The 21,159-nt window shown below is 53.3% G+C and overlaps 8 protein-coding genes across 8 annotated transcripts; 5 read left to right on the top strand and 3 right to left on the bottom strand.

Moving 5' to 3' along the window:
• Positions 1-239: 239 nt before the first annotated feature.
• On the top strand, positions 240-1,136 carry AYO21_02422 (hypothetical protein; the record flags this gene model as incomplete). The annotated part of the gene is made up of 1 exon (XM_022652401.1): positions 240-1,136. The coding sequence occupies one exon, from the start codon at positions 240-242 to the stop codon at positions 1,134-1,136; it is 897 nt and encodes a 298-aa protein (XP_022515437.1).
• A 318-nt stretch (positions 1,137-1,454) lies between these two features.
• On the top strand, positions 1,455-3,803 carry AYO21_02421 (hypothetical protein; the record flags this gene model as incomplete). Its single annotated transcript, XM_022652400.1, has 1 exon — positions 1,455-3,803. The coding sequence occupies one exon, from the start codon at positions 1,455-1,457 to the stop codon at positions 3,801-3,803; it is 2,349 nt and encodes a 782-aa protein (XP_022515436.1).
• Positions 3,804-4,653: 850 nt separating this feature from the next.
• On the bottom strand, positions 4,654-6,013 carry AYO21_02420 (hypothetical protein; the record flags this gene model as incomplete). Its single annotated transcript, XM_022652399.1, has 4 exons — positions 4,654-4,682; positions 4,734-5,028; positions 5,085-5,827; positions 5,956-6,013. The coding sequence occupies 4 exons, from the start codon at positions 6,011-6,013 to the stop codon at positions 4,654-4,656; spliced, it is 1,125 nt and encodes a 374-aa protein (XP_022515435.1).
• A 521-nt stretch (positions 6,014-6,534) lies between these two features.
• Positions 6,535-9,308, top strand: AYO21_02419 (hypothetical protein; the record flags this gene model as incomplete). The annotated part of the gene is made up of 3 exons (XM_022652398.1): positions 6,535-7,343; positions 8,179-8,425; positions 8,511-9,308. The coding sequence occupies 3 exons, from the start codon at positions 6,535-6,537 to the stop codon at positions 9,306-9,308; spliced, it is 1,854 nt and encodes a 617-aa protein (XP_022515434.1).
• A 207-nt stretch (positions 9,309-9,515) lies between these two features.
• On the bottom strand, positions 9,516-9,978 carry AYO21_02418 (hypothetical protein; the record flags this gene model as incomplete). Its single annotated transcript, XM_022652397.1, has 3 exons — positions 9,516-9,571; positions 9,625-9,827; positions 9,893-9,978. The coding sequence occupies 3 exons, from the start codon at positions 9,976-9,978 to the stop codon at positions 9,516-9,518; spliced, it is 345 nt and encodes a 114-aa protein (XP_022515433.1).
• A 465-nt stretch (positions 9,979-10,443) lies between these two features.
• Positions 10,444-11,213, top strand: AYO21_02417 (hypothetical protein; the record flags this gene model as incomplete). The annotated part of the gene is made up of 3 exons (XM_022652396.1): positions 10,444-10,674; positions 10,724-10,926; positions 11,042-11,213. The coding sequence occupies 3 exons, from the start codon at positions 10,444-10,446 to the stop codon at positions 11,211-11,213; spliced, it is 606 nt and encodes a 201-aa protein (XP_022515432.1).
• A 3,426-nt stretch (positions 11,214-14,639) lies between these two features.
• Positions 14,640-16,679, top strand: AYO21_02416 (hypothetical protein; the record flags this gene model as incomplete). The annotated part of the gene is made up of 3 exons (XM_022652395.1): positions 14,640-15,259; positions 15,355-15,705; positions 15,830-16,679. 3 exons carry the CDS (start codon positions 14,640-14,642, stop codon positions 16,677-16,679), a joined length of 1,821 nt encoding a protein of 606 aa, XP_022515431.1.
• An 840-nt stretch (positions 16,680-17,519) lies between these two features.
• AYO21_02415 (hypothetical protein) lies at positions 17,520-20,893 on the bottom strand (the record flags this gene model as incomplete). Its single annotated transcript, XM_022652394.1, has 3 exons — positions 17,520-17,647; positions 17,700-20,366; positions 20,419-20,893. The coding sequence occupies 3 exons, from the start codon at positions 20,891-20,893 to the stop codon at positions 17,520-17,522; spliced, it is 3,270 nt and encodes a 1,089-aa protein (XP_022515430.1).
• Positions 20,894-21,159: the final 266 nt, after the last annotated feature.

Below are 21,159 nucleotides of genomic sequence, written 5' to 3'. Positions count from 1 at the left end.
CATGGCCGTGGAGTTTTCCCACCCAAATGTTGCCCATCGATGCTTCGGCGCAGCTTGGGTTTCATCCCCCGCGAGGGTCAGCCCCGTCTTCTCGTTCCCAAACCTGCCACTGATGGTTGTTTATAAGAACTGCTCCTGGGCTTGATTCTGACCCACCAGCGGCGATCCCTCGTCGTGGAGCATTTTAAAGGATCGCGAGCGCCAGCACGAGCATATCGATCTCAGAAACTACTCGAACAATGTCCGCATCACCCACAGTCACCACCAAGGTTGTCGAGGTCAACGGCGTCTCACTTTCCTACCGGGAGAGCGGGAAAGGCGAACCTCTGGTCTTGGTCCACGGCCATATCTCCGATCAACGCACCTGGACCGATCTCGAACACAGACTCGCGACCCGGTTCCACGTCTTCAACTACAGTCGACGCTACGCTTGGCCCAATGAACCCGTCAAGGACGATCAGCCCACGCCCTGGGAGCAAGACGCCGATGATCTCGCGGCTTTCATCGAGACCTTGGACATCGGGCCCGTCCATGTCCTGGCCAACTCGTCGGGCGCCGTCATCAGTCTGTACCTGGCGCGGAGGAAGCCTCAGCTGTTTCGGAATTTGATGGTCGAGGAGCCGCCCGTCATTGGACTGTTTCTCCAGACCTTCCCTCCTCCTTTGACGTCGGTGCTCTCCTTCCTGCTGCACCACCCCATAACGTTCTGGCCGGTGATGCGGTTCGGCGCCACCACCACAGGCCCGACGATCGTGCACTGCAAAAAGGGAGAATACGACCAGGCCCTGTCCGCCTTCTGCAGCGGCGTCATGGGTTCAAAGTACTGGCCGCGCATCCAGGCGAACCCGGATCGTCTGCGCCAGGTCGAGGACAACGCCAAATGGCTGTGCAACTTCTTCCGCTACACCTCCATGCCAAAGTACTGGGTAGAGGACGCGCAGAACACCAAAGTGCCCCTCCTGGCCATGGCCGGACAGGAAAGCGCCGCTCATCAGTGGTGGACTGTCCACGAATTGCACAGGGTCAGCGGCGCGCCCAGGAAGAAACTCGTCTACATTGACGCTGCAGGGCACCTGATGCACGAGGACAACCCGGAAGCTGTCTTTGAGGAAGTCGTAAAGTTTGTCTCTCGATGAAGCCGCCGTTGTTGCTTCGTGGAATTGAAATTGCGCTCAACCCATTACAAGTCTTGGCTTTTGAGCGTATGGGACCTTCATATCGTGTCTCCTTTAGTGTGCCAGTCCTCGATATAGTATACACAAAATACCAGGTTGTTTATTATGGTTTTCTTGTACGAGTACCTTGTAGAGACGACTGTATGAAGGGGTATATGACTAAGCAAGGCTGCAGCCTCGTAAACGTTCAGCCTTGCGCCTCGCCAAGCGGAGCCCCCAACTGCGCTGTTGCTCCGACTCTAGAATTCAGTGCTCTTCTCTCAAAACAATGCCGAAGGGATGAGCCTGTCATGTCCTCACCGGCACGTTTCATACGCGACGTGGCGCTTGGATGTCATTCGAACACTATGTCGGTCCTTCGACGACCCTCGCCCCGGACCATCAGTCTCCCTCCGACGAGAATATGTCAGGTCTCATTCGCGCAAGACCAATGCCAGGACTTCTCAATCCACGCCCAAGGACAAGGACGGTGACAAACCAAAGACACACGATGGGTCAGCACCGGAAGCTCCGTCTCACCCGAAACCAGACAAGAAAGAATCCCCGCGAGGGGGATCTTTCAGTCCGTTCAGCGAACCTAGTCGTCGAGCCATCAAAGAGCTACTTTCGGACCTGAAGAAAGCAAGCAAGAAGATCCAGTTAGGGAATGAAAGTGCAGAATCCTACAGCTTTGGACCACACAGGTCGCTAAATCTTGATGCACCCGCGGACGTGGATACGCAAGATAGCCCACATTCGCGGCCATCGACCAGCGTTCCCCTGCGAAAGTATCACTCTACCCAGGAAGAGTCTTCGGACGCGACCAATGCCGGAGGACACCAAGCTATCAAGGACATACTCACGGAACTTGAAGATATAAGTAAAAGGGTCCTATCCAGGGATGAAGATGGCACTGATATGCGCCTTCGAGGAGAGATACCTTTACTTCCCGAGTCACCAATCACCGCACAGGTCGCCGCCGAGGCAAGACGACGTGAGGAAAGGAAAGAGCACCCATCCTATCGACGCATCAAAGGGTTAAAGAATAACCCGTGGGCGGAAATTCTCGCGAGCCCTATCCGAGCTTGTCAAGGTAGCGGCGCAAGACTGCCAGCCGACCTTTTGTTGGACTTTGGATATGTCAAGAACGAAAGAGACGGCAAGATATATCTCATGCCTGCAGAGCTTGCGGACGTCGATGCTCTAGAAGCAAAACTGGCAGAAGAACTGGCGATATTGGAGGGTCAATCACGAACACTCGACAATGTGACTAAGATGAAGGCAGGCCATCATTTTATCGCCAAAGATGGACCCGTGGGAGGTGATGGTGGTGCAGACGATTCACTAAGCGGTCCAACAGAAGCCGCCCAGATGACCACCAACTATCCATCAACACCTCGAAGACAAATCCCTATACAGAGCCGCCTTTTGCCCAACATCACTTTCCTGCGCCTGGTGACCCACCAAGCAACTCAACCCACCAGGAAAGTGTCCAGATCTTCATCGCCAACTACACTCGAGACGATTCCCGGCCAGGTGGGCAAGTTAGTCCACTTCGACGCCCGTGAGTCCACGTCAACCGCGCAGCACTACCTGCAAAACAAGTATCGTTTTGACGCGCTGGCTAGTGGGCAAGGTACAGAAAAGGAGCACCAAACGGACTCGGATCCATCCTCCGCCGAGCAAGGGAAAACTAGGTTCAACTTGAACAGGTTGCAATGGCAGCCTGATATATATCTTCGGATCGTGGATATCATGCGAAAACGCATTCTCGTTGCAATGAAGATGCTGGCAGATTCGGAGTCGGTTGCCAAATCCGAGGCGCTCCCCGTCAGGCCATTGGGTGTTATTGCCCTGCCGACACCTCGGGGTGGGAATTTCAAGGGTGAAGAGCTGCGACGGTTGATGAGGGGATCACGATCTTCGGCCGTATCTGCCGGTATCAGAATTCGAGCCGTTACAAGTGAACCAAAAGAAGAACTGTCTGCACAAGCCGGAACTCCTTCCACTGCGGATGCCGGCCTTTCCATGCCGGCTCAATTCGCTCCTCTCACCGCCCAAGAACCAGATTACTACACGCTTGGCCATTCCGAGTGGCTCCCCGGAAGCGTCTTTCTACACGTTGGCAACGAGGACGACGCGCCTCCTTATCCCTCGGACCCGTCGACATCGCCCCTCCCACCATTACCGTCAAATAACCCCCTGATCCCTCCCATGATCACCGTTCTGGATACATATCGGTTCCCAGTCTTCTCGCTTCCTCGTCTGTTCGCGAATATGTCGGCACCGGGAGTCTCTGACCTGGAAGAACTCCATAGGCTGATTGAGAGAGAGTCAATCTTCCAGCACCCCAAGACGGCGGACTATCTTCTTCTGGTACGCCCCATACCCGGTCCGGCAAAGGCCGTCATCGAAGAAGTCTGGCGTCTCTGGCGGTACCTGGGTGGCAAGCACATGGACGTGTCCTTCGCCTCCGACACCAAAGGAGAGCCGAGACCCGACAAGAAAGACGCTGACGGAGAGAACGGCCATGATACAGGGTCCGATGGAAAGAAGATAAGGAGCGCGCGCGAGCACAGCGCCGGAACCAATGCGAAGAAGGACAAATCGACCAGCAGAACTCAGCAGTTGCGCCCCAGGCGGTCCTAGCTAGTTATCTACACTGTAGATACGAGAGCCCCCTCCCTCCCTGGTTCTGGTTTTGGTCTGCTTCCCGACGGAAACCCCCCAAGCCAGGAAGGAGGCGGAAGACCTATCTCCCACTCTCGCTCCCTCGTCAGAGGGGTTCTCGTTTCCTCGATATCATCTTCACCATCCTCCCCATACTGACTGTATACACAATGTACCGTTATTGTAATACCATGTATGTATGTATGTCGTTTCGAGAAACAGCCAGCCACCTGAAACGAGTTCCGGTCTGTGTTGTACCGAGAAACGTTGATTTGATAACGAGCCAACTCGCCCAATGTTTCATAAAGGGGGAGGGGGGACAGGGATAAAATGAACATGTCTCTGACTTGGACATTATTGCAGTCATTGAAATCCTGTGTGTGCTTCATACCTAGTAAGGATGCTCGATAGGCAACCCGGGTTCGGCCGCTCTGTATTCGGTCGTGCAATACCGTCCGATCCCAGGGACAGCAGCGTCCTCCTTGTCCATGCCGTCGCTGAACTATTGTTCATCCATCAAATCCGACCGCCGGTTAGAGCTACAAGTAGCCAGGAGCATGCCGCACTGCAGCTGTCCCATTACTGCTCTTCCTGCTCCGCCCCGCGCCTGTGTCTCATCGCCGTTGAGCGCCCTAGAAAATACATAATAAGGACATGATTCGAGCATGGTCGCCTGCCATCGCGATATAAAGAAGTGAGGAATTCACAAATATGTCCGAGGTCCGCATCCAATCATGGCCACCCCTACGCTCTCTTCGTAGGCCCATAGCAGTTCCTCGAAATATAACAATGAAGCTTCGGTGGGAGAAAGTTCTTCAGGCTCAGGACTCTAGCCGACCCTGTACGCATCATAGATGACTGTCCGGGCGTTAGCAGGATGAACTATCTTCCGGTCAAGGCACGACTTACTCTCACCAACTCTCCGAGTTCCACTTCCCAACCAAAGACAGGTGTTCAGAAACGCGTATCTCTCATCGCCAGTCTCGAGCTCAACGGTGATGCGGAACTTGTATTGGTTGGCCGGAATGGTGTCTGCCACCGTGGGGTCGTTGAGTCGTTCGAGAATATCTTTGGCACCTGTTCGCCAACCCTTGGACCTTGCTGTGATGTAGGCTGGAGGGTCATCATTGGTCTGGAGCAGATAGCTGGCATCGCTGCGGGCAGAAAGGTCCTTGACGACTAGTTGATTGTCTTGACCACCAGGCTAGAGGCAGGGTCAGTTGATGAATGATTATGGGGTATTGACAGGATGCGACGTACAATGACAATACCTTTGCCCCATCGTCCAGCCCATTGTCCCCCAACAATGCTGACCCAGTCGCGCTGACCGAACAGGCCTGACCCAACGCCAATCTTAGGATTGACCTTGATGCTCATGCGGAAGTCAAGTTCAAGGGTTGGGGTGGGTAGCTGGAGCGAACGGGCCACATCACCTTCATCAAATCTGTGAAGAAGGTTGTTTGCAGGTATTGACTCCTTCATGACATTCTGATATGTTGTGCACTCGAGGAGGTGCTGGCGTTGTCTCGATGTGTTCTTGGCCCTGATCTGGTTGCAATAGATGCATTGTACCGACAAACACTTGTCCTCCTCTTTGGCTCTGAACTCGACAAAAGCAGCATGGACATCATCGAGAGGTGGCGCGGGGAGGCTGGAGCCAGGAGTGGTCTTGGGAGCCTTTGTGGGCTTTGGGGTGTGACGTTGGCTAGGGGTGGTAGAAGCGGGAGGCGGCGGGATGGTCGAGCCATTGGACATTCCTTGCATGGGAGTGCCGTTGGTAGTGAGGCCATTGTTCATGGGGGTAGTCGCATTGTGGGAGATGGAGGGAGTGCTGTATCCATTGGGAGCGCTGATGGCATCGCCAGGAGACGATTGTGGACGAGTGGCATTGGGATGGTTCTGTAGGCCAGGACACTCGAGCAGATGTTGCTTCTGGCGCGAAGTGTTCTTTGCACGGATCTGTTGACAATAGATGCATTGAACAGACATGCATTTATCGTCCTCTGTGTGGAGACACGAATCAGTCAGCTGCTCCTCTCGTCTATCGTCACAGTACAGTATGTTGTATCGTGATACGCGTACAAGAGGTATAGTACAGTCAATACTGAAGGTGACAATACTACGTACGTACCTTTGGCCTTGAACTCGACGAATGCCGCATGCACATCCTGGTCAATGGTGCGCCCCATGGTTCGAAGAGAGACAGTATTGACAAAGAGGAAATTGGGCACTCGATTGAAGCAGCGTAATCGGTACGGCGCACAGGGTGAAGTGGTCTGCTTTGAAAGAGGGAGCCTTTTTTACCTGCGACAGTGAGGTGCGGTGTTTGGTCACGGGCCATTGGCCTCTGACAAACCGTGACTGCGCCGGCGCAGGGAGGCACGCAGGCAGTTAGTAGTGGCAGGCAAGCAAGGAACCGTCATTTCTCACCCCCCTTCGCCTGCCCCCAAAACTGCGCTAGTAAATTTGCTCCAAGACAATCAACATCCACAACTCCATCCCCTTTCTCAGCTCATCAGGCCTACCGACAAACCCCTGTCGCATGCCCTGACACCACTGGTAGGGAAATAGAGATGACATGGAGCAAGTCGACGAGTATGGCACACTCAGGCGGAGGCTCCCCGGTAGCAATCAGTTTCTGCTCAACTCGAGTTAATGTCATCTACGAGGCCTCCCCAGAAAACCGTTCTAGTTGCTCCAAGCGTCCGTTATGTCAGTTCTACAACCGCCGAGAGAAGGGATTACTCTCGAATACCTCTTTAGACCCGTCCATTATGTTTTACTGCAACCAATCGTCCCCGCTGCCCTTCTTCTGCTGCACCTGAGATACCCCGAGGGATTCCAAAGAGCTCTTTCGGCCATTGGAACGGGTGCACTTCAGCCCAAAGTCGTTAATCGAACCCTCGGGGGACTTCTCACATTTAGTGTCCTGTATAGGTTGAACAGATATCTCAGCCGGCTAGTGCTCAATAACTTTGTAAAAGACACGACATGGAACTGGGACCGCGAGATTGTCATGATCAGTGGCGGCTCCTCTGGAATCGGGCAGGAGATGGTTCGGCAGTTTGGCGAACTTAACATCAAAGTCGTGGTTCTTGATGTTAATCCTCCTCAGACGCCACTACCGCCCAGTGCCACATTCTACAAGACTGATGTTACTTCGTCCCAAGATATTCGGGACGTTGCGGCGAGAGTCCGCAAGGACATTGGAGACCCGACAGTGCTCATCAACAATGCTGGTGTTGCCAATGCGAGAACCATTCTCGACGAAACAGAGGAGCAGCTCCAACGCACCTTCGACGTCAACATCCTGGCCCATTTCAAGATGGTCAAGGAGTTCTTGCCGGACATGATCGAGAAGAATCATGGTCATGTGGTCACAATTGCCAGCATGTCGAGCTTTGCGACATGGGCTGGCGTCACCAGCTACGCCGCGACCAAGGCAGCAGTACTTGCCTTCCACGAGGGGTTGTCGCAGGAACTCAGGGCGAGATATGGTGCGAATAAAGTCCGCACAACGTAGGTCGATTCTGTCTCCATTCGACCATGTACTGACCAGGATGCGTAGGATTGTGCATCCCGTATGGGTACGGACGCCACTTGCCCGCAACTTGGTCAAGAATATGGCTTCGGATCAGGTGGTGCTGGAACCAGGCACAGTAGCAGAAGCGGTTGTCTCGCAGGTGCTCAAATGTGAAGGCGATCAGCTTATTCTTCCAGCCCGATTCAACTTTGTGCCATTCATAAGAGGCTGGCCTAGCTGGTTGCAAGAGAGTGCCCGGAGTGATGGTGCACAGACCATTAAAAGTGACGACTGAATGATACGAGTACTCCTTACACAAAAGGAAGAGGGGGAAAGCCGCTTGCTTGAATCCTGGATTGGACAAGGCTGGACCGGGGAAACCTCCCCTACTTGAGAAGCCAGACAGAATACACTCGTTTTATCGGCCGAGAAGGAAGTGGCTCAGCATACTGATTCCTAGATAATTATACTCGGTATTACCAGTAATACTACTGCATATGTCTTCGAGGTACTGGCATGTAGAGTTTTGTATTATTACCAAAGCCAAAACGGAGATGTTCCGCTCTTCCAGCGAACCGCCAGCGAACCGCTTAGATAATGTTTGATTCCACTCAGCACAAGCCCTGCATCCATTGCCGTAAGGGCCTCGTTCCGAGCACGTTGTGGTATAATATAGAGGGGCGTAGATCCAGGAATCATAATCGAGAGGAAGCCAAGTCTATAAAGCTTTTGCACAACATCAATCGAGGAACTGGAAAGAGAAATCGCAGGTCCCGTTTCGGCCTTTGAATGAATGCTTCCAACTAACACGCGCTTTACCACCACCACCAGGGTTGCGACAGTCACATTTGCTATATCGATACTCATCCTCGTCCTTGCGGGAGCCATTGCGCAGTCCAACACTCCGTGGTCTCTGTGGACATCATTAGACAGCGACAGTAGTGACAACAAAGTGGCTGCCGCGGCCGCGCGCATCTTCAGCCCGTTCAGGTCGCTCTCGGTATTGACCAGATCCTTCTCCGGTGCTGCAAGAGGAGAAATGGCCAAACGGACGCCCGTATACTTTGTCTCCCATGGCGTAAGTCCCCTCTTCTGCTGCCTCGCTTGCTGTCTGGGAGACCTCTTTTGCTGGGTTGTTTGTTTGCTGACCAACCTTGGCTTAGGGTCCGGACACCATGTTCAATACCGAACACCCCGTCTACCCACAGTTGCAGCGAATCGGCCGCGAAATCACGCAGCAGGTGAAGCCCTCGGCCATCGTGGTCTTCTCCGCGCACTGGCAAGCTGACCGGCCCAACACGATCGAGGTCAACGTGGCCGAAGACGAGCCGCTGCTCTACGACTTTTACGGGTTCCCTCGCAGTTATTACCAGGAGAAGTTCCCCAACAAAGGCTCAGCGAAGCTGGCTCAACAGGTCATAGACGCCCTCAGCGAGCATGGGATCAAGACGCAAAAGGCCGAGAGGGGGTTGGATCACGGGGTCTTCGTCCCCTTCAAAGTCATGTTCAATCCCGACACGAACCCCGTGACGGTGCCGATCGTGCAAGTCAGTCTCTTCGACGACCACACTGACGCGGCCGCGCACATCAGACTCGGGCGGGCGGTCCAGAAACTACGAGAGGAGAATGTTCTCATCATTTGCTCGGGCATGAGCGTGCACAATCTGCGACACCTCATGATGATGGGAAGGGGTTCGAATAGAACCATGCCCTATGCGGTGACGTTTGACGAAGCCTTGAAGGTTGCGGCGGAGACAAAGCCGGGAGAGCGGAGGGACGAAGCGATGAATGAATTGTTGGAGAGGGACGATGCGAGACAGGCCCATCCGACCTTTGAGCATCTGTTGCCGATTCTTATCGCCGTGGGTGCCAGCGGAACGGATCAGGGAAAGCAACTGTGGACAATGCAGGAGGCGAGCATGGGTTGGGCTCAATTCAGATTTGGAGAGGTCGAAGCGTGAAATTATAGAGCCGGTGCAAAAGTTGTATTTTTTCTGGTTTGGCTGTTGGCATTCAGTCGTATGTACAATCAAGTATTCTTTGCCAGACTGTTCTTCTATCCGGCGCAGCCGAGCCTGGTCGATAGCTTTCCTCCCTGTCCAAGTAGACTGGGTATTATACATTCCCTGTTGATCGAGCTAGGGCTGACCCAAGCTCGTTCACATGGCTTATTCGCTCTTGACCAAGGTCGTGACTTTGTCCTCTATTTCCTTGTCCGAAAGACCTGCCACATGTGTAAGAACCAATCGCTAGCTCTCTCTGCTGCAGGGAACTCACCTGATAATGACTCTGACTTCTCTCTTCCGAACCCTGTATCATTAAAGCGATCAGCCTCCTTTGCAGTGCCAGTGTGTCGTGATCCAGAGTTCATACCGTATCTTGCCCACACCTTTGGTTCAACGCCCGTAGCTTCGCGTATTAAGATAGGAATATTGGGATTGTGGTGCTTCATGGTAGGGTATGCTCGCTTGAGGAAGGATCTAAATCGCAGTTCAGCATGCCGTTTGAAGCAGTCTTGAATGCTGCTGCGGCTTATGGTACGCACCTGCAGGCATCGCTTCCCTGACCCGAATTGCTCAGGTGAAATCTCAACTCCCTCAAGCCTTGGGTAAAGGCATATTTGGTGGCCATCGCGGGCACCCCAGATCTAGCCGAGTGTCAACTGTGCGTATGTAGGGAGCTTCTGGCGCATGAGGTTCGACGTTTAGTGAGTGCTGGTTCAGAGCACGAATTGGACCTTGGCGGTATCGAAAGACAGAAATCTTTCAGTCTGACAGAAATTGTTTCCGAGCAATGGAATTCAAGGTAATGCTGGTTTTATTATGTCAGACACGGACTTCGGTGTTGAGCGAGAACGGAGATTGTGAAAACGATTTGCCGGAGATCTGACTTTCTCCTCATCCTCCGAAACCCCAGCAATTCGATTGACTCACTTCTCTTCACTTCATCCTTTTGATATCGACTTCTACAAGTGCGACAATCTCCACTCCTTTACTACCATCCTCCGTCGCTAGACTCCGTGTCACTATCGCCAGCAGTACTGCCAGGGCCAAAGCTCACCCCGTGTAGCAGCACGCGCACCCGATCATCCTCGCAATGGTCGCCCGCTTCGGACTGCGCTTTGCGCAGCAAACCGCCAGACAATCCACGACTTCCTTCACTTCCCGTGCACCTTTCCAGCTGAGAAACCCCGTATTTCGACGATGGCAGGGCACTGCGGCGAACCCGGCCGTTGAGGGTGCGCCGCAGCAATCTCTGTTTCAGAGACTTTGGACCAGTGAGGTCGGCATAAAAACAGTGCATTTCTGGTATGACTCCAGCGCTTTCGTACAAAGATTGCTTACCTGCGTTTTGGATACCTGGAAATATGTGGTAGTTTGGCTGGACAACGAAATACACGGATGCTAACGCGGGTCGCTGTTCCAGGGCTCCTATCATGAAATGGGGTGTCGTCCTTGCAGGCGCATCAGACTTCCTCCGCCCAGCCGAGAAACTGTCATTGACACAAAACTTGGCTCTCATGGCCACAGGCTCCATCTGGACGAGATGGTGCTTTATCATTCGACCGAAGAACTTGCTGTGAGTTTTGACTTTCCCCCGCTTATCCATGGGACTTCTACAATATCTAGAATATGCATGATTCAATGTGTACAGTCTGTGAATTGGCAATACTGACACTATATCAACTCAACAGACTTGCTGCTGTCAACTTCTGTCTCTTCCTTGTTGGTACCGTCCAGGTCAGCCGTATCTTGATGTATCAGGCTTCGCAAAAGGGCAGCACCACCGAAGCCTTGAAGGAAATGGAGAAGGAGGTTGAGGGCTCGGTAAAGAGTGTGGAGAAGAGTGTGGAAGCAAAGTTGTAATCGAGGGGAACGAGGTATACAGGTCTGTGGGGAAAGGGCGGAAGTGAGTTGCCAGGATTGTGCTGAACCTACTGTGCTAAGGCAACGCTTGCTCCCAGCGCGGGAATTCGAGTGCTTCTGAGCTTCCCCCACAGGGGTGATGTGACTATTGTTACTGGCTCTACTAAGTCTGTGGCTTCGATCTCTCTTTTACTGACAAACGTTCATCTCAAATATCAGGCCTCAGATCTGTAGCAGATCTTGGGCTCTGTTTTGGTGGGTTCGTGGTTGGACAGGGCAGCTTAGACATTTCATCTTATCACACATACCGGAACAATAAAAGCATCGGTATCCGGTTAATAGTGTCGAGTACCTTGTATACACTGCAACGAGCGACATTGCTACAGACGAGAAGCGATAAAGCTATGGCATCAAAGAGTGTGCGGGTAGGGAGGATGCGTGCTCGACAGTGCGGACGTGGACCTCGTTATCGTATCGCATAGAAACGGATCTCGTCCAAACACCCAGCCCTTTCGTGCGATGCTTGTGCAAGGAGATTCGATACGTGTCCCGGTCCCAGCGCCACCACCAATCACGGGACATGTTTTACACAGCCACTTGTCACCACTCGATGCGAAGAGGTACATATCCTCGCCTGGTGCTGCCAGCATTGGCTATTGCCACACTCTGTTTCAGAGTCTTTTCTGGTCAAATGCCTCAAGAGTCAAAAAACAATCTACTTGGACAAGTGAGAAACCACTCTGATGCCCCCAATACGCTGTGTTCAGGAAAAGCCTCGGACCGGGCACTGATTGTGTTCAGCCTCGTCGCTTGTCATTGGCTGAGAGTGGGACACGAGGCTGCGCACAGATGAGGTCATTTTCGGTCATCATCGTTTATTTCTTTTGGTACTCGAGTGCCACCACCAGCCACCAGTTGCTTTGTTTGCCCCTCGCTTCGTCTCATCGACAATGTCCTAATCCATGACCCATGACGGACACGGATCAAAGAGATCTCTTGATGGTGCCTGGCAAAACCTGCAAGGCAATACCCTCCTCGATCGCGGAGAGAATCATGGGGTCACCATTGTCGGCTCTTTGATTTTTGCCAGTCAAGTGACTTTGTGGACCCGTCATCCCGCACGCGCCAGAAACGCCCCAACGTGTCTCGCGTGTCTTTGATTTGGCCGGATGGCTGCTCCAGAGCCCGAGGCTTCAAACCGGAACAGCTGCCATCCCCCGCCAGCTTCGTCAGGTTTCTTGGTGGCACTTTCGTGCTGAGGCAAAGATCATCGTCATCCAACCCCGATTGGGCGGCTAGCGCATGCGGATTCGCCCTCTCCAATCGCGATCCCTGGTCCGATGAGATGGATCGAGTCCAGAAAGGAAAATGGGGAGGTGGAGGCACGAGGAGAAGAGGCACCACCAGCATGAAACATCCTAGGACAAAGTACAAGTACTCAGCCTCAACCTCGACTGGGGCAAATTTTGTGCTTCTAGCTTGTTCTCTTCCTTTGCCTTTTAGCCACGCCACACAAGAAACATATTCAAGGCCTCGTTCTTGCTGTCGCATGGGAAAAGGAGCCTGCAGCACAAGGCCAGCCACAACCCGAGACACCAAGGCGCAGATCGAACTCTCACACAATCAACAGCACACTTATCACTCAGTGACGTATACATCTCCTCGATTGCCTTTTGCCCTACGATCCCTTTGTTCGCTATCATCGTGCAATCGAGTCTCCACCTGGTTGCAGATCGCCCATCGCATATCGGATATCGCAAATATCGAGGCACCAGATAAGCCTGATTCCACATTCGATTCCTAGTCTTAAAACCAGCTCAAGGCCAGATCTATAACGACATCGACCCTGCATTCAGCACAAAGCCAAACCCTCCCGACGACTTAACACGATATCTCCCCCATTATTAGTCCCTCTGCCCCCTTCCCAACCATGATTCGCTTTCCAACTTTTCGCTCTACGAGTGCCACTGAAAGCCCCTCGTCTGCACAGGAGGCCTTGCGCCAAATCCTAAGGAAAGCCTCTGAATCCTCACCATCAGATCCGTCGTCGAAGGGAGGAAGCAGCCAGATCAAAGAAAGAACAAGTTCAATATCAACCACGTCAACGTCTGGCACGAGTTCGAGAACGTCGAGTCCCAGAAGTAGTCAGTCGTCGTCGACATCGGGGAAGTTCAGTCTCTTCGCGCCCCGGTAGCGACCGAGGCAATCCCCAAAAATCGGTTGATGCTCCAAGACATAATACCCACACTATCACCCTCTATTCTTCCACCAGAGCAGCCAACATTTTAATAACCTTGCTCGAAATACATCAAACAATTGCACGTTGATCAATTAGTTCACATCTGGATTTGTCTTCTGACAGGAAATTACGACCATGCCCAGCTCCAAGGGGAACCCAACCGACCCTGAACTGCGGGAGAAGATCAAGGAGGAAGTGAAGAACATGGAGAAAGGTTTGTAACCCTCGTGTCCATGGGCTTGTCCTGTTCCATCTTCGCCCAGGCATTTTTCCGCCATCCTTGGCTACCTTTCTCGCGTCCTCTGAATAGCTGACGTTCTGTTGGTTGATCATCAGGTGGAGGCAAAGGGTCATGGTCTGCCTGGAAAGCCGGCGAACTGGCGCGGCGATACGAAGCAGCTGGCGGCGATTATGAGGATGCCGGGGACAACAAGAACAAGGCGCAAAAGGGCAAGCCTGAGAAGAAGGCGTAATTGGAGGGAAATACCTCTTTATCTTTAATTATTAATAGCGTGATTGTGCATGTATGTAAAGAGTACCGAGTACAGATGTGGAAAAGTAGCATCTGCCGCGCAGCGAAATTCAACCATGATTTGCAAAATGTCATCAGCCACGGCACGTGACATACGCTGCTTTCATGTTCTTCACCTCCTTTCTCACCACCAACATTGCCCAATGCACTCAATCCCACACCTTCTTCTGCTCTCGGACTATTCTATTACTCTATCATCAGTCATAAGGTCTGCAAGACCGCAGCCATTTCCTTTTTCGAACACCACTTACAATGCGTAACCTCTGTCTCACCGCCAAAGCTCCAATGAAGATGGCTCGTAATGAATCTCACACTGCAGACGCCCTCCTCTATCCAGCCCCAGAGTAGCTCTCGCCTAGGACAGAGACGGATCTCCTGGTGACAGTCTTCACCTGCTTGACCGACGCCATGTGTGCTTGTGAGCTTTGCCCAAAGCGCGGGGCTGTACAAGGCCTCCCGTCGTGTCGTGGCAGCCTTGGATGAGGTCAATAGACCATAGCAGACACCCCTGTCAGAGCACATGGCAAGTTAAAAAGGTGGTACAATTTTATAAGTCTGTTGCCAGTCCTCGGCGGGACATCTCGAGCCAACTAATCTATACTGCCTCCAAGACTTCACACGCAGAATCGACGGTGTGCTTTCTGACAAGACTACTATGCCTGGTTTCAGAGATCGCTACGATGTGGTGATATGTGGTGGAGGGCCAGTGGGCCTGTTGACAGCCTATGGGCTGCAGCGCATGGACATCAAGACCTGTGTTGTTGGTAAGAGCGACATTCTGATTACTGTCCGCCATGCCTCTGTTCTCTTCCCCTCTCCCGCTGACCATAACATTTACACCTCTACGGAGACAGAGCGACTCGAAAAGCAGAAGCTGCCCATGTACGGCCGCGCATGTACACTATTCCCCCGCACATTGGAAATGTTCGACCAGTATGACCTTCTCACGCGCCTAAATCAGGTGGGATTCGTGTCGCGAAGTGGTGTCAACTACGACAAGGATGGGAGACGAGACAACACACGGGGTATGCGCCATGTTTTTGACGCCATGCAGGGACATACATTTCTGGACTACATGCTCAACATCCGCTTGAAGTACTCCGAGGACATTTTGAAGGCCGAGTACGAGAAACTTGGCGGAGTTGTTGCGAGTGGATGGGAGTTGATGAGCTTGACCGCACAGGCTGATCACGAGGGGGATAAGAACGGCCACGCCTGTCCAGTAAAGGTTGAAGCCAAGAACGTTGATACTTCAGAAGTCCGGACAATTGCTGGGTGAGTGTTAGCGGCCTCCTCTATTCCCTATCCGCTCCCCATGAGTGTCGATATGGACGAGGTTATTATGTGACGCGGGAACTGAATTCCTTCAGAGACTACCTCGTCGGCGCTGACGGTGCCCACTCTGCTGTCCGTCACCTCGCCGATATCTCGTCAGCCGCAGATAGCACAACCCTCCGCTGGGTGCGTGTCGACGGTGTTGTGGAGACGGATATGCCAGACTCTCGCGAAGGCTTTGCGCATCTCGAATCACCCACACACGGCAACGTGTTTTGCGCAGCGCTAGACCACGGCCGTACGAGAGTGGGATTCGCACTTTCGCAGGATATGATGATTAAATACGGCGAAAACATGACGCAGCAGCAAGCTGTCGACGAGGCCAAGCTGGCGGTCAAGCCATTCTCCTGGGAATACGAGTGCGTGGATTGGTATACGGTATACAAGTAAGAGTCCCTGCAAGTCTACGACTTGTTCCCCTACCCAAGGAGGGACTGTTCTATTCGCTTACGAGCGATGCACTGGATTGGCAACCACAACGCACTGACCAGAACCGACTTCTCATGACAGCGTGCGACATTCCCTCGCAGATACTTTTGTTAAAGACAGGATCCTCCTCGCCGGCGACGCCTGCCACAGCCACTCCTCAGGGACGGCGCAGGGCATGAACACGGGCGTGCACGACGCCTTCAACCTCGCGTGGAAGCTGGCTGGGGTGCTAAAGGGCTGGTACCACGCCTCGATCCTGGACACGTACGACAGCGAACGGCGGCCTGTCGCGCAGCACTTGATCCGTTTGGACAAGACCTTTTCCGCGCTGATATCCGGAACCGTCCCGCCAGAGTTGGCCGTCGCGGGTGGTCTCTCGTCGACAGCGCCGAATGCGCTATTGGCCAGAGTCCTAGAAGAAAACGTCCAGTTCAACATCGGCCTGGGCATCCGGTACGGGGCGAACATGCTGAACGTGACCACAAAGTCGACCACGGTGCCCTGCGGCTGGCGCGCACCCGATGTCGCGGTCCACGGCCCCGGCGCCCGGATCCCCACGAGGCTACACACGCTGATGAAGAACGTGGGTGTGTTCTCGCTGGTCGTCTTCGCAGGCGAGCCACTCCTGACCGGGGAGAAGGTGAGGAATCTCAGGACGTACCTCGACGGCGACAGCATGCGCGGATATCTCGACAAACTGAGCCTCATGACCGTCATCGCAGGGAACAAACCCCAGGCCGACGAGGCGCTGGGCGCGGCCCGCTTCGGCGACGCGTACTACGACCCGGACTCGACCGCGCACGCCAGGTACGGTGTCAGCGTGGGCAGCGGCGCCGTGGTGGTCGTCCGTCCAGACAGCATCATCGGGTTCGCAACCGCTCTTGACGACGGGGCCGATTTGGGCACCTATTTCGCGAGGTTTTTTGTCTAAGATCCCCAGAGATCGGATGCAGCGTGTCTCTACGTCCAAGGAAGAGGCTTGCCAGGGTGGATGAAGTCCGGATCTAAACTCCTTACCTAGCATTGACGTATAAAAAAAAGGGGGGATGTCCATCTGAATCTTCTCCGTCTGATCAATTCAATCACAATAATACCCTATCTATAATAGGTACAGAGGTACCCTAGCCAATACCCTAGTAGGTAGACAGACGCACCGGACACACCATAGGTAGCTAAGATATGTAGGTCAAGTAGTTATACAAGATATACAAGGCAAATCCGTCTGTTATTGAAATTAAGCAGCTTGTTCTCTTTTCCATAACATACATAGAAACGTTCCGAGGGGTCGATACCACACACAGATCAATCACACACACATACCAAAGAAAAACAACATTTCCTTTGTCGTCGTCGTTCCCCGAATTCGGGCATTGGGGACGTTGCATTGAGCTAATATCTCTGGACATTTTTTGACGTTTTGACGGTTTGACATACCACATACCCACATTGATTGACTGGGGATTGATTCTGTTTTTTGTTTTTTTTTTGTTTTTTTGGCTCCAGATGTCGTCTTCTTCCTCTCTCTCACACTCTGTTTCTCTCTTGTCCAGTCTTTCCCCCCCTCGTCCCTCGTGGTATTTTGTTCCCCTTGAGCACAGACTTCTACCTGGAGCTGGGTTCCGAATTCATCTTGCTTACCAGGCGAGCGTGGACGGAATGGATTGTAATGGCCATCAACGACCCAAGTCCGGACAACAAAGGGCGAGAGATAGAATTGGGGAAAACCCAGTCCCAAAAGTCAAGTGTTTGTCACGATTTTTTCTTCTTCCCCCTACATGACCACACACTCTCCATCAGTCTGCTTGTTGACATTCGATCGCGACATCCGTGTCTTTTGGTGCTTCGGACCACCTCTCTTAAGGACCTCGAGTCGTTCTCGTGCCTTGGTGAAGTTTTGTGCTGTATACCAATTAGTTCTCAATGTCTTCGAGGTCGGAAGGTATCTACTCACCTGCTGCTCGATAGTACCAACGTTTGGCTTCTTCGATGTCCACTGCCGTGCCAATGCCGACCTCGCTGAAGTAGCCCATTGCATACTCTGCCTTGGCAAGGCCCGAACTCGCGGCTTTCCGTGCCCACAAGAATGCCTCCATGTCGCTTTGTGTAAGCAGCGGTTCTGACCCTGTCAAGTACCAACCACTCAGCGCCAGTTCTGACTGATGCTCTCCTTGAGCCGCCGCTCGAGTGTACCATGAAATGCTTTGACGAGCATCGATCGGGCAACCGAGCAACCCATACTCATACGCCGACCCAAGCCGGAACTGCGAGTATTTGTAGCCCAGGTCGGCAGCTTGCTGGAACAGCTGAAAGGCGTATTTCTCGTCGCGCACGATATGGTCCGTGGACGAGGCCGATTCGTAAAGGAGGCCCAATTCATGTAACGCGTGAGGATTATCCTTATCCGCCCGTTCGGCAGCTCTCTTCAGCCACGACACTGCTTCACGTGGATTCTTCTGTTGCGAAAGCAAACCCTTCAACAATATCATTCCCATCTTGTACATGGCAGGCGTGTCTCCGAGTGTTGCTGCTCTTTTATACCATTGCATCGCTTTCAAAGGATCACGTCGGGTCCCTCCACCTTCTTCGGTCCCCAGTTCACAGCACACAGCCACTCGATATGCACTCTGGGGATGATTGAGCTTGGCGGCCGACTGGTAGAGAGAAAAGGCCTCTTTCGCGTCCACAGCAAGTCCCAGCATTCCTTGTCCGTAACAATCGGCCAGATAGAACATTGCGTCTGGGTAGTTAGCTCCCACCAGTTTCTTGATCAGTTTATGTGCGTCGAAGATGTACTTTTCGCGGTTCTTCTGTGTGGTCTTCTGGTCGGCTGTCCCGTTCTCATCTGCAAGCACCCTAGCCGCCTCCACCATCTTCTTTGCAAGCTTCAACCCGAGAGCATGGTCGCTGGGACTCCGGAGATACATCTCGCGGAGGCTATTCAGCTCCTGAACAGTGACAGATGACGAAGGCCCTGAGGCCGATCCCTGTTGGTTCGGCTGAGCCGGTGGTGTCTGACCCGATGAGTAGCCGTTGCTGTCTTTGAGTCCTGGCCTCACTGGAGTAGGGTGAGCTGGCAACGCATCCGGGTTAAACTCCGCATTTGGAGTCGGATAGTGCCTGACGGGTACGGGATGTGCAGAGTTCGAAGCGTTGGGCTTAGCAGGGCCGTTAATGAGGTTGTCCTGGGTCGCTCTGCGCACTAGTGGGCCTGGTCCATACGGTTGTTGATACTGTTGGGCCTGTCCTGGGTGAGCATAGCCTTGCTCAGATGTCAGGGACCCTGCCGCTACAGTTGGTGCCGAAGGAGCTCGGTTCTTTTGGGCATAATCCTGATCATATGGGTTCATCATCTCGTAACTTTGTTGCGGTGGTCGTTGCGCATTGCTTGTATGTGGTCGGACGGGATACTGATCCTGGCTAAACGATCGATAGGGCTGGCCATTGTTTGGTAGTGGAGGTCTCGAGGCGTCGTTGTCCATACTCGGCTTGATCCCATTCCGACTGGCAGTACGAGGTGGCGGATATTGTGAGCTAGACGCATCTTGAGGCTGCATGTCCCCGTATGCACCCCTTGCAGGTCCTCCCGCGCCGAAAGTCTCCTGTCCGCCGTAAACTCCTCGATAGGAAGCGGCCTGTGCAGGATTATCGTTTCTGCCAGCTGTCGCAGGTTGAGAGGAGCCAGGCAAGTCAAACGAGAACTCAGCCAAAGGAGATGTGGTCTGATTAGGAGGGGAAATAGACTGTTTGGTATCAATCTGACCTGGAAACGACCCTGGCACAGGATAAGTCGGTTTCTGGTAGACGTTGCGATCGAAACCAGTTTGTTGATTTGCAATGATATTGTCTTCCGTTTTCTCATTCACCCCAGTCGGAATGGCATCAAAATTTGGGATTTGACTGTCTCTCAACTGGCTGACTTGCCCGTGGCCGTTAGGAGGAAACCCTCGGTATGGGTCCGTACGAAGGTCCTCTTGAGGTGCAGGTCCCGGTCCATATCCCTGAGGAACACGGTCTATGGGTGAAACGTGTGCTCTTGACTGAGGGATGAAGTCTGATGAGTAGCCCTCATCGAAAATGTAGTTATTTGCCCGACGATCTGGAGGCGGATGGTTGCGTGGAGCGTTGTAGTTTGCCGGCGGACTGAACTCTTCCATTCCACTGGGGGGGCCAGGACGAGGTCCGCTTCTATTCCCTGGCGGTGGGTGACCACGCGGAGGGCCTGCTGGCCGCATTCTCGGACTGTTCATCCCGCCCTGCTGTCTGGGGGCCGGTGGCTGTTGATATTTCATCTCCGGAGAGTTTCGACCAGGCGGCATTGGATACGTTTGTTGCGGAAGCGGCGGAGGCACCATATCGGGGGGACGGTCATGGCGGTCATGCGAGGTCCTGGGACGAGGCGCTTCTTTTCTCGGGCTGTTGGAGGTATGAGGTCTTGCTTCATAACCTCCACTAGGACGGCGTTCGTTCATGTCGAGACTGGCCATGGCGTTGTCCAGACTGCCGTGTCTCTCGTGCCTCATCCTGTCTCCTGGTCTCTTTTTAGGAGGGAAAGCGCCGAATGGATTATCCCAGGACAAGTTCTTAGGGGACGTGGGTTCAGTCAAAATGCGGTCGCGGGCTACAAAGCGTCAGCGTTCAACGTCGATCGAACAATACCACTTAATTCTTACGCCTGAGTCTCCTGGGAGGCGTGGAAGGCTCTGCCCACTGGTTCCTCGGTGGTCTCTGTGCATTGGAATGGCCGTGATCTGGTGGTACTCTGCCTGACCCATTGGTGCGATAGCGTTCGTCATATGAATATTGCCTCGGAGCAGGGGCACCTTGATCGAATTGGCCTGGCCGAGGGGGTTGCGAATACCCATCGCCACTTTCAACGTAGCGTGCCTCATGGCCGTTTGGCTGGGGATATTGATTTTGACCTTCCCACTGCGCGTTGCGATCATAAGCAGCCGGGGCCGGCGCCTGGCCTGGCCCATAACCATTCCGACTCTTTGGATAGTCATTGTAGCGTTGGTTGTCCTGATTGTAGGGACCCTGACCTCTCCCGTTCTCTTGCCATTGTCTCTGATTATTTCCACTGTCGTATTGGTACGAGGGAGCTGGGTTTTGTTGCCATTGCTGGCCGTATTGGTTGCCGGTCATCATCGTGACGGACAAGCACCAGACCTTGTCTCAGTCCGCCTAGAGAAAACCTGCTTCCCACAAAACCCGCATCGACAGACAATACCTGGTTGTTGACGACGAAGTGCCGCGGGAAAGAGGTGTAATTAATGTTCAGGCTGGATTTCAAGTCCGCATCGGGCTGTTATCAAATCAATGTGGCCGCGAGAAACGCCGACCAAATCTTCAGCCGCAGCCAAGCGACAAGAGGTGACGAACAGCCAGTGCAAGCAGATTGAGCGCGACCGAGG

This window comes from Fonsecaea monophora, assembly GCF_001642475.1.
Source record: "Fonsecaea monophora strain CBS 269.37 chromosome Unknown Scaff10, whole genome shotgun sequence".
NCBI lineage: Eukaryota > Fungi > Ascomycota > Eurotiomycetes > Chaetothyriales > Herpotrichiellaceae > Fonsecaea > Fonsecaea monophora.
Note: the sequence above shows the minus strand (reverse complement) of the source record. Positions and strands in the feature narration are given on the sequence as shown.